Genomic DNA, 16,890 nt, shown 5'->3' with positions numbered 1-16,890 from the left:
GCCGAGTGCTGGCCACTGAGGGGCCCGCGCCTGTCCTGTTGCAGAGATCTCCCCGCGTGCTGGGGACGCACACGTGTTCTTGCTGATATGCGGGCTCAGACAAGTCAAAGACCCCCTGTATTTGGTGGATGCCTTCTCAGGTACGTGTCTGAGGCCTCTCTGTTTGCGGGACCCAAGTGGGGTGGCTGCCTTAGCATTGCTCTCAGCAGGGCTGGGGGCTTTACCTTCTCCTCTTTGCATTTTGGCAGAACTGCGCCTAGGTTGTTACTTAGGAAAAACCAGAAAAAATAACAGTGCTTGTCGTAAGTTTCCTATGACCTCGGCTTCCGAGGAAAGCATAAAACACAGCTGGTTACTCTAAGGCTGAAATAATTGTATCTGAAAACACTCCACACGTGTCATTTGCCCCCCAGTTTGGGTGGCGTGTTAGCTCTCGCTGCCTAATAAATCTGGGTAATGCAAACTGTCCTAGAACAATACTGCTAACCTGATAGTGAAAAAAAAGTCAAATGTTTACATTCTAAGTATGTGCAAATTAAATGGGCTACTGTGAAGGAAAGCAAAGTGTGCAGTCATTTATGTTATAGTGAAAGTCCTGGTCACTGTATGTTTTCAGCTGTGACTTTTAGCCATTTTAAAGTGTTTTCCCTTCTCTTCTCCCCAAGAATGGCACCGACAAGAGCCCGACGTCTACCTGGTGATCGTGGGCCCCGAGGTGAGCTGGCTGCCGCCGCGAGCGTTCCCACGTCCCGGTTGTGACCTGCTGTCTGACCTCTGTTCACGTTACTTTTCTAACCGAATTACTTTGTCCTTGTGAAGCGAGACAGGCCTGTTTGCCTTTCTAAAGATGAAAACCAGACCACAGTTCTAGATGAGGAGGCTTACGTACATCTTTAGGATGGGCGCATTGCCACTGAGGGTGACAGGCAGGTCCTCGGGGTGACAGTCACATGCGGCAGAGGCCTGGGTGTGGTCTGATTGCCTCAGACACTCTCCGCAAGGGTGCAGCAAACAGATGCTGGGCCGGTGTCCCCGCACCAGGAGCCTCTGTGGGACTCGCACCCAAGCTGTACAGATAAGCCCCTGCCAGCAGGAGGCGCGCACCTGGGGGGATGTGTTCATCCCTGACCTTGGGGGTTGCCTGAGGAAGGAGGGGCGTGGGGATGGGGGAGGGGCAGGGTTTCCACCCGTGTGAATGCATGTGTGTGCACGTGTACACCAGGGTGATGCTCTCCAGGGGGTGGTGCGAGAGAGCGTTGACTCTTTTAGATGCCACACGTCTGTGCTTTTCTGTGGGGACCCTCAGTGAGAACACTTCACGGAGTCAGACCCTGGTCCCCTACGAAGCCGCCAAAATCACGCACGCGGCACCGCTCACGGCTGCCAAGTTGGTGAGCGCGCCTTTGGGCACCAACGGCGTCTGTGCGTCCCGTGGAGAGTGGTTCCGTGCCGGCTGGGTGCAGGTCTGTGCTCCCTGCCTCGGTCTCCCCGTATGTCAAGTGGCCTGACTAAGGAAGTGCTCCCGGCCTCCCCAGTGTTGTGAGCCCACGGCAGGGCCCCCACCCGTGCCCGGCCCGTGGGCACCGTCCTGCGGGTGCACATAAAGGCCTTGCCTGCCGCGTGGATGTTCTGGGGTCCGTTTCAGCCGTAGGAGGGTTTGAGGCCGGCTCCGGTGTTCTCCGAGGGCTTCCCGGCTCGCTCAGCTCAACGGCACCGGCAAGCACGTGTCCCCTGCTTGCGGGGGCCTGGGGGGTGGGCTTTTCCGGTGGCCTTTGATAAGGAGTGTGGCCCCAACAGGTAGTACAGGCGTGACGGCTTAATGAGTTTCCTTGATTACTTCTCATACCACAGATTATTTTCCTTAAGCCTGGAGTTGACTCAATCTGGTTTTGCTAGAAAATAAATAAGCTTTAGAAGGGGGGATGGGACTTCTCCTGGCTGTTCGCAGGGGCTCTGCTTTTTAAAATTTCATAACATGTGCTTCCATTGCATAAAAATATCTGCCCTTCCTGCCTTCCCGCTCTTGTCTGTCGTTCCACTTGGCTTCACTAAGAGATTTGAAATGAACTGATGTGGAAGGTAAACCCAGAAAAATTTAATGCCGTTTTTACTTTTCTCTTGGAAGTTGCTGTTTTCCCTTTAGTTAAAGAATTAAGGATTGCAGTGGTCCTGTAGAACTGGGTTTTTCTTCTCCTCGACACTATTTTTACCTAAATAACTGTCAGAGCAGAAGCATGCTAATAAAATTAGCAACAGGGGGATTTCTATCCAAGAGTGATCATAAGTAAAACAGGAACTCGAACATTCAAACGTAGAGTTAAAAGAAGGCTTATCGGTGGATGGTTTAGTTTTTGTGATACAGTGTTAGGGTATAATGTGCATCAGATGCTGAGGGTAATTTGAACAAAAATAATCACTGGTGGGCAGGGGACGGCCAGTGGGAGGGCCTTCATCTAGCAAAGGTGACGTACAGACCATGTGCAGGCCCTGGGCATGACCTTGGGGGGCCTGGGTGCTGGAAGGAGATGAGGTGGACGGATGATGAGAAGGCAGGCCCAGGTGTGGTAGGAGGAGGTAGAAGACTGGAGGGAGGAGATGTTACTTCTGGTTGGATGGGGCACATTCCTCAGACAGGGGGCATGTGCCTGTTCCTTGGGGGACCAGTGGGTCGTCGGGACAGAGGGTGGCCTTGCTGGTGGGCAGAATGGTGTACGCTTAGGAGACAGGTGGGCAAGTGGGCGAGTAGGCCGAGGAGCAGGTAGGTGCTCTGTGTGTGGTCCACAGCGGCTTCTGACGAGCTGTTGTACGAAGTTTCTGAGAGCAAAGCGGAGTGGCCCCAGAGCGCAGCTGCAGGAGTCCAGCCTCAGAGTCGGGCTGCCAGCCTGTGAGCTCTGCCCAGTACCCCTGCCCACAGGCAAACCCGGCTAAGTCACCGCAGCGCTCTGAGCTCCAGGGCCCCCTTGCCTGGGGTGGAGATGATTTTAACCGGCTGCAGACAAGAAGCGGGGCGATACGTGTGCCGGGCCCAGCAGGGGCTGGGCAATGGGGAGCAGCAGCTAAATATTGACTCTTCACAACAACAGGAATGAACAATCAACTGTGCGCAGCCTTCAGTTTCTTTAAAGGTCTTACCAGTGTCGAGATGGCTGTTGGCGCCAATTCAGTGCCAACAGGGGTCCCCACTTTGGGGTGCAGTGAAGAAGAAAACTCTCCTCAGTGCCAAATGGCTCAGTTGCGACACAGCATGACTGTGAAATAGCTCAACGGTATTACAGTCCGGTTACGAAGTGACAAGGCTGAAAGGCAGCCCTGGACACAGCCTCTCCATCTCTGCTCCATGCCAGCAAGTCGCCCTGCATTTAGGCTTCAGCCAGGAAAGCGAGTCTCCAATCCTCTGTGCAAGCAGGGGAGCTGGCTTATATAGACAACAGTCCCCATCCCCGGACTCTGATTGGCCCATCCTCATGCAAATGGCTCCAAATCTTCACAGTTTGATTGGCTCAAAAGGCACTGTCCTGATTGGTAAGAATGGAGCCACTCTAATTGGTCAAGGAAAGCCTCAGTCCTATTGGCTGAAATAGGATTCCAGGTGCTCCTTTATAAGGGCGGTTCACATGGCAGGAGCCCAGTGCAGGGGGGCAACTCAGGGCAGACTTCTCCTCAAAGTGCTGTTTGCACAACAGGCCCCTGTGTAGAAATGGCTGCTACATTCTGTTTTTGTTTTAATTTGAGCCCAGTTAGCTGCCAGGAGCCCCTGTTGGTAGGAACCTTCTTTCTTAGGTACACACCAGGAACGGCACTGTCCCTGCAGCCTCCACGTGGCCTTCTGGGACCCCGGCACAGCCTCCAGCCCACCAACAGCACCAGCAGAGACGGGGAAGAGGGCAGGGGCCACCCCGCAGCTCCCCCAGGGCCAACTGCTCCCTGGCAATGTATTCCCCACGGGGTCCCATGTGTATGATTTCCGCTGGAAAACTGGGGGTGGAAATCACACATTGGCAACTCTTCCTTTTTTACTTTGTATGTGCATTTTTTTAATACAAGGGCAGAGAATCAAGGCAGCTAAGCAGGTCAGAACATCTCAGTAATCAGGTCCCAGTGGCTGACTTTTGCTAACAGTTGTAAATAAGCCTGTTACCTCCTTCTGAACAATGCCCGGCCTCAGGTTCTCCTCAGACAGGCCAGTTTCTTACAGAAACACAACTGCACTCCCCGACTATTTGCCCGACGGCGGATTCTGCCCATTCTCGGCAGTTCTGAATCCTCCCGCAAGCAATTAATTACCTGATTCCGGCGCTGCCTCTCTCCTGTGCTATTTCTGAAAATACATTAAACCATCAAAAATTCTACCCAGGAATCATTTCATTTTCTTAGGCACCCAAATTTGGTGGTTTAGCCTTCAAAGTGATCTTGAGGATGTAACGGAACAGCGTTCCCAGTTTTGGGGGTACATCTCAGTCATGCCAGTGGTCCGAAGGGTTTGCCCCCCCCCCACACACACACAGAGTTTCCTGGAAAACAGGATGATTTCCGTGAGCGTGATGAGCGTCAGTCAGGGCTATTGTCACATCGGCTGCACTGACGGGGACTGCGTTTGTGATTTCTGACACCTCCAGGCAAAGCGTGAATGAGAATAGACATTGCATTGGTCCTCACTCCAGGCTCGTCCGGAGGAAGGGGAGACGTCGAACTAGTCCAATGTGTTTACGCGGCGTTTCAAACTCAGTGTTGCGCTTGCATGAATTTAAGAATGTTTTGTTCATTCTTTTAAAGCTGTGTCCTTGCTAGTTAACACCGGGGGGCTAGTGCAGGGCAAAGCTGGCCTCTCGGCGGCTTTGTTGGAGTCCGCAGTCGGGTGAGCCAGAAGTGAGAAGTATGTGCAGCGGCCTCATCCTAAACAGGCTTGTGGGATCTCAGCCACACCTGAAAAAGTGTCCTGAGGTCCTCCTGGCGCCCAGTGAGTGGACATCCCCGAGGAGAGGTCACTGTGAGCACACAGTCCCGGGGTTTGGTCTGTGGTTGGGAGGGTGGGGGGTGCCTCCATTCGGGCGCATTGAGCAGCGTGGCAGTGTCCCCAGGCATGGGCACACTTGAGGCGGAGCTCAGAGACCTGTGAATCCATCGTGGAGACGGCAGCCCCCACTCTTACCCTGTGCAGCAGGGTCCGAGAGCCAGCGGGCTTCCTTTGAGGCTCCTGCAGAAGCCCTGTGTCCAGTGTAGCTCCTCCCACCCAGTGGGAGGGTTTGGGCTGATGTGATCCTCCTCCAGCCCAGGGTGCAGTTTCTCATTTTGCAGAAGGGGAAAGCGGGGCCCAGGGCCACCTGTCAGCATGAGCGGCAGGCAGGGCTCACCCCAGGGACGTCTCAGGGGCCCGCTTAGTCTCTGCCACCCTCTGTGCCTCCGCCTGAGAGTTTGCTTAAAAACCACATGGAGAGAAAACACTGGCATAGCAGCTCGGCTGGAAAACCCTGCTGCTAAATTTCTGCATCAGTTCAGCGAACATATGAATCACCAGGGATGGGACGGGACACAGCAGGGTGCCTGTCGTCCCTGGAGACCTGTTCCTGAAGCTGTGAATACTGAGGGAACAGTCCCCCCTGAGGGACAATGAAATACCAAGGAGTGCAGGTCGTAATGGTGAAGTTGCACTCAGCTTTTTAAAGAGTTGAGACACAATTCGTATGCCATAAAAACCACCTTTCGAAGCATCTAACCCAGTGGGTGTTTGGTTCATTCACGAAGCTTTGCAGCCGTCACCCCATCAGACTCTGGAGCACGTTCATCAGCCCGAAAGAAACCCCACAGCTCTTAACAGTCGCTTGCCCTTCTCTCACCCCGTGCCCCCGGCAACCACAAATCCTCCTTCTGTCTCCATGGACTTGCCTGTTCTGGAGGCCTCCTAGACATGAATCACAGCCCGTGGGGCCTCTGTGTCCGGCGCCTCTCACTCAGCGTTGTGTTTAGGTCCATCCGAGGCACGACAGGTGTGCAGTTTCACTCTTTTTCATGGCTGAGTGACACTCCCCTGGGGAGGGGGGGCTGCCCTGTGTCTATCGGTTCCTCAGCTGGCGGGCGCGCCCTTGGCTTCAACTCTGTGTCTCTGGGGAAGCTCCCCATTGAAAATGACTTTTAGTTCTCTCGTGTCCTTTGTCACAGACCTACTAACAGTTCCAACTCTTGCTGTCTCAAAGGCCCTACAGCAAAATCCACGCACTGATGACCCAGGCTGGCCTTTCACTGAGGAGTGGCCAGGTCCCCTGCTGGGGGTGGCGGCCTCAGCATCCGGCTGTGCCAGCAGCCTCCAGCCCCACAGGAGAGAGAGAAAGTGTGTGTGTGCACATGTGTGTGTTTGCTCTGTTCGCACCTCCTCCATTCTCCTCTCCTCCTCCCTGTGAGGCTGGACTCGGGGACGCTCTCCGATTTGACTTGTTTTTCTTTGTAAACTGTCCGGGTGGCCTTCTTGTCATGGCGCCCATGCTCTTGTGACGTAGGCAGCCTCAGGCTTTTCCTAATGTGGGTCCATGTCTCTTGGCAGGTGGACCCAGTGTTTACAAGGGAAGTGAAGGTCAAGCTGAAGAGGTAAGCGGCAGCAGCAAGCAGGTGTTTTCATGGGAGAAGAGACCTGGTGGCCAGCGCGTGAACCTGGTCCCGTGATTACGCAGCAACGCCTGTGTCCCGGCTCTGTCCCCTGCACCTCACGAGGGGCCCCTCCTCTAATGCTTCCCTGGGCGACCCCAGGCAGTGCTGCCTCCGAGCACAAGCCAGGAGGCTGTGTCCCCAGAACACAAGCTGCATCTGGAGGGGCAGGGACAGCGCACGTGGAAGGGTGGCAGCCTCGCTGGTTCCTGGGAGTGGCCGAGAAAAGCACTTTGATGACTAATGTCCACAGGACATTGTCAAACACCAAAAAGACCTCAAATGTCTAGGGTTTGGGGCAGTGGAGGGACATGGCACCCCTCGTCACCTCTTGGGAGGACCATTTGTTGGAACATCTGATATAAATGGCCGGTGTCCGCCTGTAACAGATACTCACCAACACCGGCTTAAATGCCTGGGACCAACTGGCTTCATAAAAAAATCTGATGCTGTGGGTCCAGAGCCGGTAAGACTCAGGGGCTTGGGCTCCTGTCTCTCCGTCCTGCTGGCCCTCACCTGTGGCTTCCATCCTCAAGGTGGCAAAGTGGCTGCAGAGCTCCACCCATCTCATCACATCCCCAATTTTAAGAGGAGACGCAGGAAAGGGCAGGTCAGAGGACCATTTCCCACTTGGGTCAGCCCCCTTTAAGGCGATTTCCTTCTGGACCCCCCACCAGGATTCCGCTGCACCTCCCTGGCCGCTCCAGCAGCAAAGGGGACTGGGAAATACTGACTTTATCCCCACATACAACTGGGGGGTCTTTACCTTGCTCACAGATACCTGTACATAAAACCAGGGCCTATTAGGTGAAAGTGTAAGTGTCACGGTCACGAGAGCGGAGGGGAGGGGACAGAGTCGAGTCAGGGTTGCCAAATGAAAACCAGAAAACCGACCTGAGGGACAAAGCCCTGCGGCGTGGGGTGGTGGCTGCGTGGGTTTTGCGTGCACTCTCTTATCCCAGCATTCATTCCTATTTCTCTCTGCCGATCTCCCTATTATTGTCTCTGTTAGTGTCTTAAACATACTCGAGGAGGGCTGAACTCTTAGGGAGGAGTCCTGTCTAAACCCTGCAGAGAGGACGGCTGAGCACCCATCCCTGACTCCCAGGGTCGGAGAAGCCTGCGCCCTGTCGCTCACACGGGTTCACACCCAGCACTGACGTGTCCGCAGGCTGCCCACCTCCCCGTCAGGGGCGGACATGGGGGAGACGCTCGCCCCAAAGTTGCTCCGGGTGTTGAACCCCCTCTCAGTAATGCTGACTCTGTGATAGAGGGGGCTTCTCCGGAGTCGTCATCTCTCGCCTCCCACCCCACTGTGAGACCCCACAGCTCAAGCTTCCCCCACCCGTGTCATCATCTGTTTCAGCTCCGCGGGGGTGCGCCTGGCCCGGGAGATGCCGCAGGGCGACCTCCACGCGGCCCTGAGGCACTGCGTCGCTCTGGTCAACAGCTCCGTCTCCGAGGGCATGTCCGCTGCCATCCTGGAGGTAATGGTCTCCCCGAGGCCCCGAGGGGGCGCGGTGGAAACTGCCTGCCACCTCTGTCCTCGTGGTCGGAGGTGGTGTCTTTCTCAGCACAGCCCAGCGCCTCTCAAAGCTTGAGAGAAGCAGAACAGCTTTTCTCTGGGAGCCCAGGAGTCGATTCTGAGTTCCACTTGGGACTTGCAAGCGATTGCTCCACCTCACACGGCCGTTCCCTGCCGGCCGCACAATGACGCCAGTCCAGGACTCTCCCATGGCGGGAGGGTGGGACGGCTGTGTTTTTACCAGAAGCCTCCTTTTCCCTGGCTTCTTCTCCCCATTTTCAGTGTGGCTCACGACCCCAGGATTGGGGGTGGGGAGGGGCGTGCAGCGAGGTGGAGGTGTGGGCGGGGTGGGAGGAGGGCTCCAGTCTCTTCAGGCGTCATCAGCTCCGAAAGCCGCTGGGTCTCCTTTGGCTGAACGCACACAGGCCCCCGCACAGCCCTGGGGTGGTGACCCAGTGGCCCGGTGACCAGTGTCCCACAGGGAGCGGCCCCAGCAAACAGCCTCTGGCTGGATTCCTGGTGGCTCTGGCTGGACTTGGTTGGCTGTCCCGGAGACACTTAACCCGGCCACTCAGCCGCCTGGCCATCCCTTGTCTCTCTGGAACGCTCCAGGCGGTGGGGTGTTTCACCCCAATATCCAGGTGAAACCGCTCCATGCCAGTTAATTAGATCCTGGAGGGGACGGCCCACTCCTGGGAGTCCAGGGCCGGGAGGCGTTGGTGGCGCGTCCTGTGGGTCTGTGATGAGTTCAGTCACGTGTCAGCCCCTCCATCTGTGCTGAGGTTTGAAGCCAGCCTCCCTGCGGCGCTCAGACGCGCGTCACCTGGAACGGCGTGCGTGGCCGCGGCCCTGACCCTCGCTGCCTGCTGGCTGCTCCTTCCTCCGCAAACAGACATTTCCCCGCCCCACCCCCAGGTCTTAAGAAGCGAGAGTGGGATCTGGGAAGCGTTTCATAACCAGCACTCACAGCAATTCGCGGCAGACAAATTGCTGTCAAGTCTCATCGGCTTCAAAGGCAGTTGAAGTTCTGACCGCGCTGGCAGTTCTGATCGCCGTGGAGTGTGGGCGTCGGGCGGAGGGTCGGGAACGTGTCTGCTTTCAGAGGGGTTGGGGGGTGCGTTTCGTCGGGGTGGGTTCGGACCCGTGTGGCGACCCTTGGAGCAGGGGCGCCTGTCGGACAGGAGGGCGGGGGCTTCCGGCCTCTAGTAATCGGTTTGTCTCCTCGTGAGGCAGGGACACATCCCGTGCAAACACCTGCTTCCGACCAGTGAGCCGCAGAAATCAGCCCTGAGCTGGGTGCCTGGCCCTCGGCTGCCCGGCTGGGTCAGGGTTGGACTCCCCACGGAGCTGAACTGGGCCAGGCCAGGAGGAGAGGATTTCAAAACGAGTGTTTTCTAATCTGGGTCTCCCTCACCGGGGTCTCCCCTCCCACTCCACGACACATGCACGCACACTCAAGCCCCCCCACCCTGGTCACGCTGCGGCGCCGGGGGAGAAGTCTGCCTGCCGGAGCAGAGAGCAGTAGGGAGACGGCGCTGCACTCGGCCCCCAGGTCCGGGCTCGGGGGAGACTCACGGAGGGCTTCTGAAGGCCGCCGTGCGGCTGTGAGCGGGGGGGGGGGGGGTGCCGGAAACGTGAAGGCCTCGTGTGCCACCACGGTGGGAAGGGGCTCCTCCAGTTCACGCTGCAGGGAGGGGCGGCAGGAGACCAGTGCTCTCTAGGGCGCAGGACAGGATTTGGGATGGTGCCCCCACTGCCGCTGGCTCCCTGATGACATCGGGGCCGAGTGCCCTGCAGGAGCGTGTCCGTGGGTCGGCCGGCTGGGCGCTCTGTCCGTCAGGGCGGCCAGCACGTGAACTGGGTTTCTCTGTGAGACATTCTGGTCGAGGCGGCCGGATGTCAGGGGTCTCATCGTTCCCCCCAGGGCTTGAAATCCCTTCTGACAGGGGCGGAGCCCCCTCCCCAGGGTCCTGGGACTGTGTTGGCTGGAGGCCGGGCGGCGTGTGGGTCTCCAGGCCGCCGTGCCCTCTACGACGGGTGTGTCGTCTCCGCAGACTCCAGGAAGGTTTCTAAAAACACGGAGTGTGAGCCCGGTCATGGGTTGAAGAGCTCCTGGGGGTTGGGGGGCGCAGGGGGCGTGGAGCTAGGTGACAGCTGCTCCCAGCCCTCGGGGTCGGAAAGCCATGCTGCGGTGACCTCGCTCCTTCGGCCGTGTCCTCGCCCGCGAGCCAAAGGCTCACACTCAGTCCCACTGTGCCGCCTCTCGGGGGTGGTGTGGGCAACACGCGTGAGCCCACACCGTGTCCCGTGACGTGCAGAGGGGCAGTGCCTGGTGGCACGGCTGTAACCCTGCCCATCCGTGACAGGGTGTCCTTTCCCAGAACTTGCAGATACAGTGAGTGGGTCCTGAGAATCCAGGCGCAGTCTGAACACGGGCGTCTCCGCTGGGCGTGGCTCTGCGGGCGGGGCCGGGGCCCTGGGAGGCACCGCCCACAGACAGGCCCTTCCCACGGGCACCGTCTCCTCTTCCCGCCCTGCAGGCAATGGAGCTGGAGGTGCCGGTGCTGGCCAGGAACATCCCCGGGAACGCCGCGGTGGTCCGGCACGGAGCCACGGGGCTGCTGTTTTCCGACCCTCAGGTAGGGGGTGCCCTGCGCGGGTGGTTTTCACGTGCATTTCCCTCCGAGTCCGAGACGTGTGCGTTTTGTCAGCGTTCCGCACCCCATCACGGTCAGGGCAGCCCTGTGGCCGGGGCCCAGTTTCCGATTTTACGATGGCCGTCCTCCCGTGCAGCCCTGTGATTCTAGACCTCGCGCTGGGGTGCAGGGTGGGGGGGGGCGATGCGTCTGTCCCATGACTTGCAGTCACGTGTCCAGCGCGTGGACCACGTAGACTGAGGGCTGGGTGCGGACACGGGTTTGAGAGTGAAGTAGAGGCCTCGGGAACTGGGTGCAGGTGGCTGGCGACACTTGGGGTGCATGTGCCAGGGCCCCCAGGACTGAGGGGAGGGCTCCCCTCCACAAGACGCCTGGGGCCCGAGGTGCCCCCCTACGGGGCCAGCCTGAGTCCGAGCCCCCGCGGGCCTGGTGCAGGGCATTCGGCTGTAGGGCTATTTCCTCCCCTGGACAAGGGTTGTGAATTGTGACCGCGGCTCTGCCGGGCATGGCGTGGACTGATGCGCCCCGTCCCTGCCCCCACCGCAGCCCCCACCCGTCCCACTCTGCCCAGTTCTCTGGGAATGTCCACTGCAGGCCAGGCTCCCGCGCTTGGGGTCGTCAGGATGAGAACGAGGTTCTCCTCACTCCCTCTTTATGAAGCGCCCGTTACGTTCTGATGCACAGGGGACCTTCTCACCTAAAACTCAGAGTTGCTGCAAATGTCTGAAAGTTCGAGTTCTCAGAGCCCCTGCAGGGACTCTGTCCTCCTGTCCCCACACACACCACCTCCTCGTCTCACCGAGCTCAGCGTCCAAGCCCCGCGGCCTAACCGTGAATGTTGGAGGAGCAGCTGCTTCCTCGTGGGCACAGCCGGCTGAGCACCGGCAAAGCCGTGTGGGCGGCCCGACCTCAGAGAGCTCCTTGTGAGCTGTGACTCCTTCTACCGCAAGTGACTGTCCTGTCTGCCATGATCGGGTCCCCTCCGCGGGTGGCTGGCTGGCCCCTGGGAGCTCTCAGACGCCGTCCCGAGGTGCCCACCCACCACTCCTCATGGATTTCTTTTGATTCCAACGTGAATGTTAGTTCTGCACAGCACGGCTTTTAAAAAACATAGCACTTTGCTTTTCATGCACGGCGGGGCTGCATTTTTAACACAGTTTGGGAAAGCGTGCCAAACACAGCATCCCACAGGACTTTGTTTCCCCCGTGGTTGTGATGGTGGTGATGAGGGTGATGATGGCGATGGTGGTGGTGATGGTGGTGGTGGTGGTGATGATGGTGATGGTGGTGGTGATGGTGATGAAGGTGATAGCTACCATTTATCAGGTGCAAATTATATTCAGAGCACTGTGCCTGGCGTTCTGCATGAATTGACACATGTATTAAAGTTTGTTTCTTTTTCCCACGAATGGTAGTGAAGTTGATCTTGAATCAGCCGTTAAATGTTTGGGAAGAGTCGGGGGTGTCAGGGGACCAGCACCCTCTAAACGTCCGGACAGGTACAACTGTGCTTGGCTCCTGAGTGTTTCCTTGAAACCTGAGCGATTCCAGACACATTTCTGATTCCTATGCTCACCTCCCGTAAGAGGGCAAGGGCAATGTGCAGGTTGGGGACCAAGAAAAGGTGCACGAAGGGGCTCTTCTGAGCCTCAGCCAAAAGCCGTGTGTCCCCGAGTCAGTGGTGTCCCTGCTGCTGCTCGGTGCCCGGGAGCGGGCAGACCACCTGTGAGCCCCTGCTGGGCTCGTGCCCGTGTGGGCGAGAGGCAGGCGGGCACTGGAGAGCCGCATCCCCCACCGGCTCACTCTGGGCCCCTCTCCCCTCGGGGAACTGAGCGGTGCGGTTGCCCGGCAAAATATCATTTCTCTCTTCCTCACTTTAATTTTTATATCCTTCTAAAATTTAACTTTCTAACCAAGCATCTTTAATTGTTGGAAGTATAACCATCTGTCGGCTGTACGCCCCTCAACCCACCCCCTCACCTCCTAAAGCCAAGTGTGTGGGCGCCAGGAGCCCCCGGCACTTGGTGACGGCCACGCCAACCCCCAGAACACGCCGGGCCGATGTGTGAGAACTGCACCGGGAGTCACGCCAAAGTCTATGTACTTGCATATAAGCAGCCCTGTCATTTACTGTGCGAGGCCAGGGCAGCTTCGGGGTGAAGGGGACTGTTCTGCATCCTCTCCACACGAGGCGCTGGCTTCTCCCTGTGGTCAGCACGGCCCCTCGGTGGTCAGGTGGGCGCCGCCTGAGTCTGGCCGAGGAGAGCCTGGAACCTGGCGAGGGCTGCTCACTCGCCCGGACGGAGAACGTCCCTGACCTTCAGCCCTGCGTCAGGGTCACTGCACCAGGGGCCCAGGCCTGTCCCCCTGCCCACCCACCCCGTCCATCGAACCCTGTGCATTCTGTTCGGCCTTCCACGCGGGAGGAGAAAGTGAGCGCCGCCTTTCCTGGAAACTACCGCTCACGACTCTGTTCTCAGTGGCCGTATATTCTACAGAATCCCAAGCCGGGGGCTGGGTTTCAGCCGAAGCCTCCCCAGCACGTAAATCAAAGGTGGGGCCAGTCACCCAATAATATAGCAAAGCTCTCAGCCTCTCAATTTCATAAGAATGTCGTTCTGTTACGAGGTGGGAGTAAATACGTTATATTTCTATTACAGAAGAAAACAGAGTCCTGGCTGGTGTGGCTCAGTGGATTGAGTGCCGGCCTCTGAACCAAAGGGTTAGCAGTTCAATTCCCAGTCGGGGCACCTGCCTGGGTTGCGGGCCAGGTCCCCAGTAGGCGGCGCACAAGAGGCCACCATACATTGTTTCTCTCCCTCACTTTCTCCCTTCCTTCCCTGCTGTCTAAAAATAAAATAAACTCTTTTAAAAAATGAAAGAGAGCAGCAATTTACCATCTACACAACACCTGAGAGTACAATTCCACTCTCCCACGAATATCGCTGTTTGCACTGTTAGCCATGAAAGCCACTCAGCGTCTAATTAACAGCAGTTTCGAGAACACGTCACGATCCCTTCAAACAGCAATCAGGCCTGGTCCCGTCACTGGGACCTACACGGTGTGGGGGACGAGGACGACAATGGTGGCGACATCCTGCCAGGCTCTGCCCTGTGTCCTTTGTCGTCACTCACTCGGCCGCCCCACCCCCTGGCAGGCTCCCTGTCCTTGCCCCTGATGACTGGGGGCAGGAAGGGGCCCAGGAAGCCGCCCTCGACGCAGGGGCAAGCGGAATAAATGCTGAGTGTCCCCTCCTGTCTCTGAGCCCCTTTAACCACCCGAGTGATCCTAATCCTTTCCTACCCCGACGGGTCTAATGTGGCAGACGGGGCAGCGAGGTGGCCCTTCCACCCTGAGTCTGGGAGCCCAGCAGAGAGAGAGGGAGACAGAGAGAGACCTCCTGAGGCACCAGAGGAAAACCCAGCCCGGCCCAGTCGGGCCCCACCCCCAGGCGTCTGGGGCGGGGCTGCACCCAGCACCTGCCTGACTGCCTGCCGGTGGCCCCTTCAGCGGTGATGGGGATGCTCAGAGAGGTCACCTGCTCACTCGAGGCTGCACAGCTAAGCTCTTTCGGAAGAGTCGGAACCCAGCTGACACGGCAGCCGTGAGACCAAGACCACACCTGCAGCGGGAAGCCACAACCAACTTGATGGAAAGCAGCTGGGGCCAGAGCAGCACGGGGCAGGCTAACTGGCCTCAGCTGAGACTGGAGTGAAGGAAGGAATCCCAACTGGAAGAGTCGGGGTCGGGGAAGGTGTGCAGGTCGGGGCGACCGAGGGAAGCCGGACAGGGGGCCGCACCGATGCCCCCGCAGGCTTCCTCCTCGCGTGTGCGCGTGTGTGCGCGTACTGGGTCGGCCAAAAAGCCTGTTTAGTTTTTTTCTGTGAAACAGACACATGGTTCTCCTTCTCACTAATGACTGGATGGATTTAAAGAGTTTGAGGATGTCGGCTGTCTCCTGCAGGTGCCGGGTAGGACGCTGATTGCGCTCGAAGAACGCCGTGATTTGAGGGCTCTCAGCTTCAGCTGGTCGACCCCACGGTGGGGCGTTGCCCAGCCAGAGTCCTCAGCACGAACCTTCGAAAACCTGTTCTGACACGTTCGCTCAGCCACAGCCCCTGCTCCGCACACGGCACCGATCTCTTTGTTTGCGTTTCGGTTGCCTTTTTACCTTTCTTGAAATAACAAAGCCTCTTCATATTAAAATGGCTACCCCCAAATTGACCAATTTTGGTGTGTTTTTTTTAATGCAGGCTGCTGTGCCAGCTGTCTCAATACAATCTAACAAAATGATTTCGAAGGAAGTGAAAGACCGCTAAGCACTAGACTAGGGCCATCTTATGGGAAAAAAAAAAACACCAAACGAACCTTTTGGCCGACCCATACGTCATGTTTCTTACCCTGTCCCGACGTCTGCGTCCACTCTCGTCCCTCCTGCAGGCCATTCTCTCCAGAGCCGGGCGGGCGGATACGGGGAGGCCAGGAGCCGACACAGACACCGGCTTTGGGCGCGTTTGCCACCCCCGCCGCCAGCAACTCACACCTGTGTCTCCCCTTCCTCCCTCACAGGAGTTTGTCCAGTTGGCGAAGAGACTGCTCAGTGACCCCGCACTGGCAAGGGACCTGGGGGCCAGCGGCCGGGCGTACGTGCGAGCACACCATGCCTGGCGGGCAGAGAGAGACACCTACCAGCACCTCATCCGGTCGCTGGAGGGGGACGCTGATCACCAGGCCTTCTGCTGACCAACGCCCCCCCGTCGGAGGGGCACAGGGCCACGCCCCCACCATCCGGGCATCGCGAGGAGAGGGCGGGAGCGGCAGAGCCCTGGTTCTGAATCGGGCCTGAGCAGGCACCCTGCACACGGCCCAGGGACATCTCAGGTCTCGGGTCCCTCCCTGCAAAGCGGCAGGTTGTAAGACACCGTCGTCTGGAAGCTGGACTCTGTCCCCGGTGGAAGGACATTCTGGAGGCAGGACGCTGCTGCACCTCCCGTCACCAGCGTCCGTGTCCACACCCACACACATGCACCCTGAGCAAGCGCTTGGGGGAAGGGCGTGTTTTTAAGTGAATAAAGTGTGTCGCTGCATCCGTAGTGCAAAAGTAACTGCTCTTCGTTCTTGGGACCGAGACACAGGCTCTGGTCCCCTCGGACTCGGGGACAGCTCACGGGAGAGGCTGGAACACTGTTACTCCTTCAATGTCCAGGCAGCGGCGGAAACGCCTTCCCATCAACGCCCTGCCCGGCTGTTTCCCGCTCCGTTAACTATGTTCAGACACTAAGTGCCTCTCGCTTCGCTGCTGTGCGTCAGGCAATGTCTGAGTCTCCACACCGAGCCTGAGGGACCTCTGGTGCCAGGGGACAGCCAGTACCGAGGTGGGGAGGGGGGTGTCAGTGAAAGGGAGTGACTTCATCTTTGCTTGTGGCCGCAATCTCGTGTCCAGAGATTGTTTTTACAAGCCACTTCTCTCAGACCCATAACTGCTCCTTACATGCCCAGGCCCAGAGCGGAGTCCTTGCAAACAAGGACACCGTTCCGCCGAGTTACCACAGCCTCTGCTCAGGAGCCGAGACCCCAGAGTCACCGTGCCGGCCTCAGTGGGAGGCCCCGGACTGGTGATCGCGGGTGCACATGCTTCGTCTGGGGGGGCGTTAACTCCTGTGGCGTCAGATACAAGCCCATGCACCGTGCGTGCCCAGGTCAGAGGGTTAAGACCCGACGCCTGCAGGGGCTGGACAGCGGGGCCCCAGCCACTCCCCGGGGGAGCTTCCTGACCCGGCACTCGGTGTGAATTCCTCGTGGGAAATGGCTGCAGAACCACGACACGGTGCGGTCCCTAAGTGCACCTAGCTCCCCACTGCCCTTCATGTCGGGCGCGTTTGGGGGCGCGGCGGGCAGACAGGCCCCCGCGACGCAGGAGGTGGCAGGCAAGCAGCTGGGTTCACGGGCTGCAGTGCAGCCGGCGCTCCCACCCGTGAGGAAAGCAGCGCGGATCGAAGTGCGGCGCCAGGCACAGGGCTCTGCCGACGGCGTGAACGTGCCCCGAGGCTGAGCTAGGGACACAGCGAGGG

The 16,890-nt window shown here is 58.3% G+C and overlaps 1 protein-coding gene across 10 annotated transcripts in view; it reads left to right on the top strand.

The window, feature by feature from the left end:
• Window positions 1–15,903, top strand: part of GLT1D1 (glycosyltransferase 1 domain containing 1) — a 36,298-nt gene extending 20,395 nt beyond the window's left edge. For 3 of the 10 annotated variants that reach the window (XM_053669747.1, XM_053669753.1, XM_053669750.1), the window contains 6 exons: window positions 45–140; window positions 666–715; window positions 6,536–6,579; window positions 8,003–8,123; window positions 10,702–10,800; window positions 11,503–11,984. In XM_053669747.1, the coding sequence (XP_053525722.1) occupies window positions 45–140; window positions 666–715; window positions 6,536–6,579; window positions 8,003–8,123; window positions 10,702–10,800; window positions 11,503–11,745 (653 nt within the window). In that variant the 3' untranslated portion in view covers window positions 11,746–11,984. Of the gene's footprint in view, window positions 1–44; window positions 141–665; window positions 716–6,535; window positions 6,580–8,002; window positions 8,124–10,701; window positions 10,801–11,502; window positions 11,985–13,478; window positions 13,720–15,388 lie in introns of those variants that run through there. The other 7 variants (XM_037161112.2, XM_053669749.1, XM_053669748.1 and 4 more) reach the window with 7 other exon arrangements.
• The last annotated feature ends 987 nt before the right edge of the window (window positions 15,904–16,890 follow it).

This window comes from Artibeus jamaicensis, unplaced genomic scaffold (genome assembly GCF_021234435.1).
Source record: "Artibeus jamaicensis isolate MK-2021 breed Jamaican fruit bat unplaced genomic scaffold, CSHL_Jam_final contig_525, whole genome shotgun sequence".
NCBI classification, from domain to species: Eukaryota; Metazoa; Chordata; class Mammalia; order Chiroptera; family Phyllostomidae; genus Artibeus; species Artibeus jamaicensis.
This window is presented reverse-complemented; position numbering and strand designations above follow the sequence as displayed.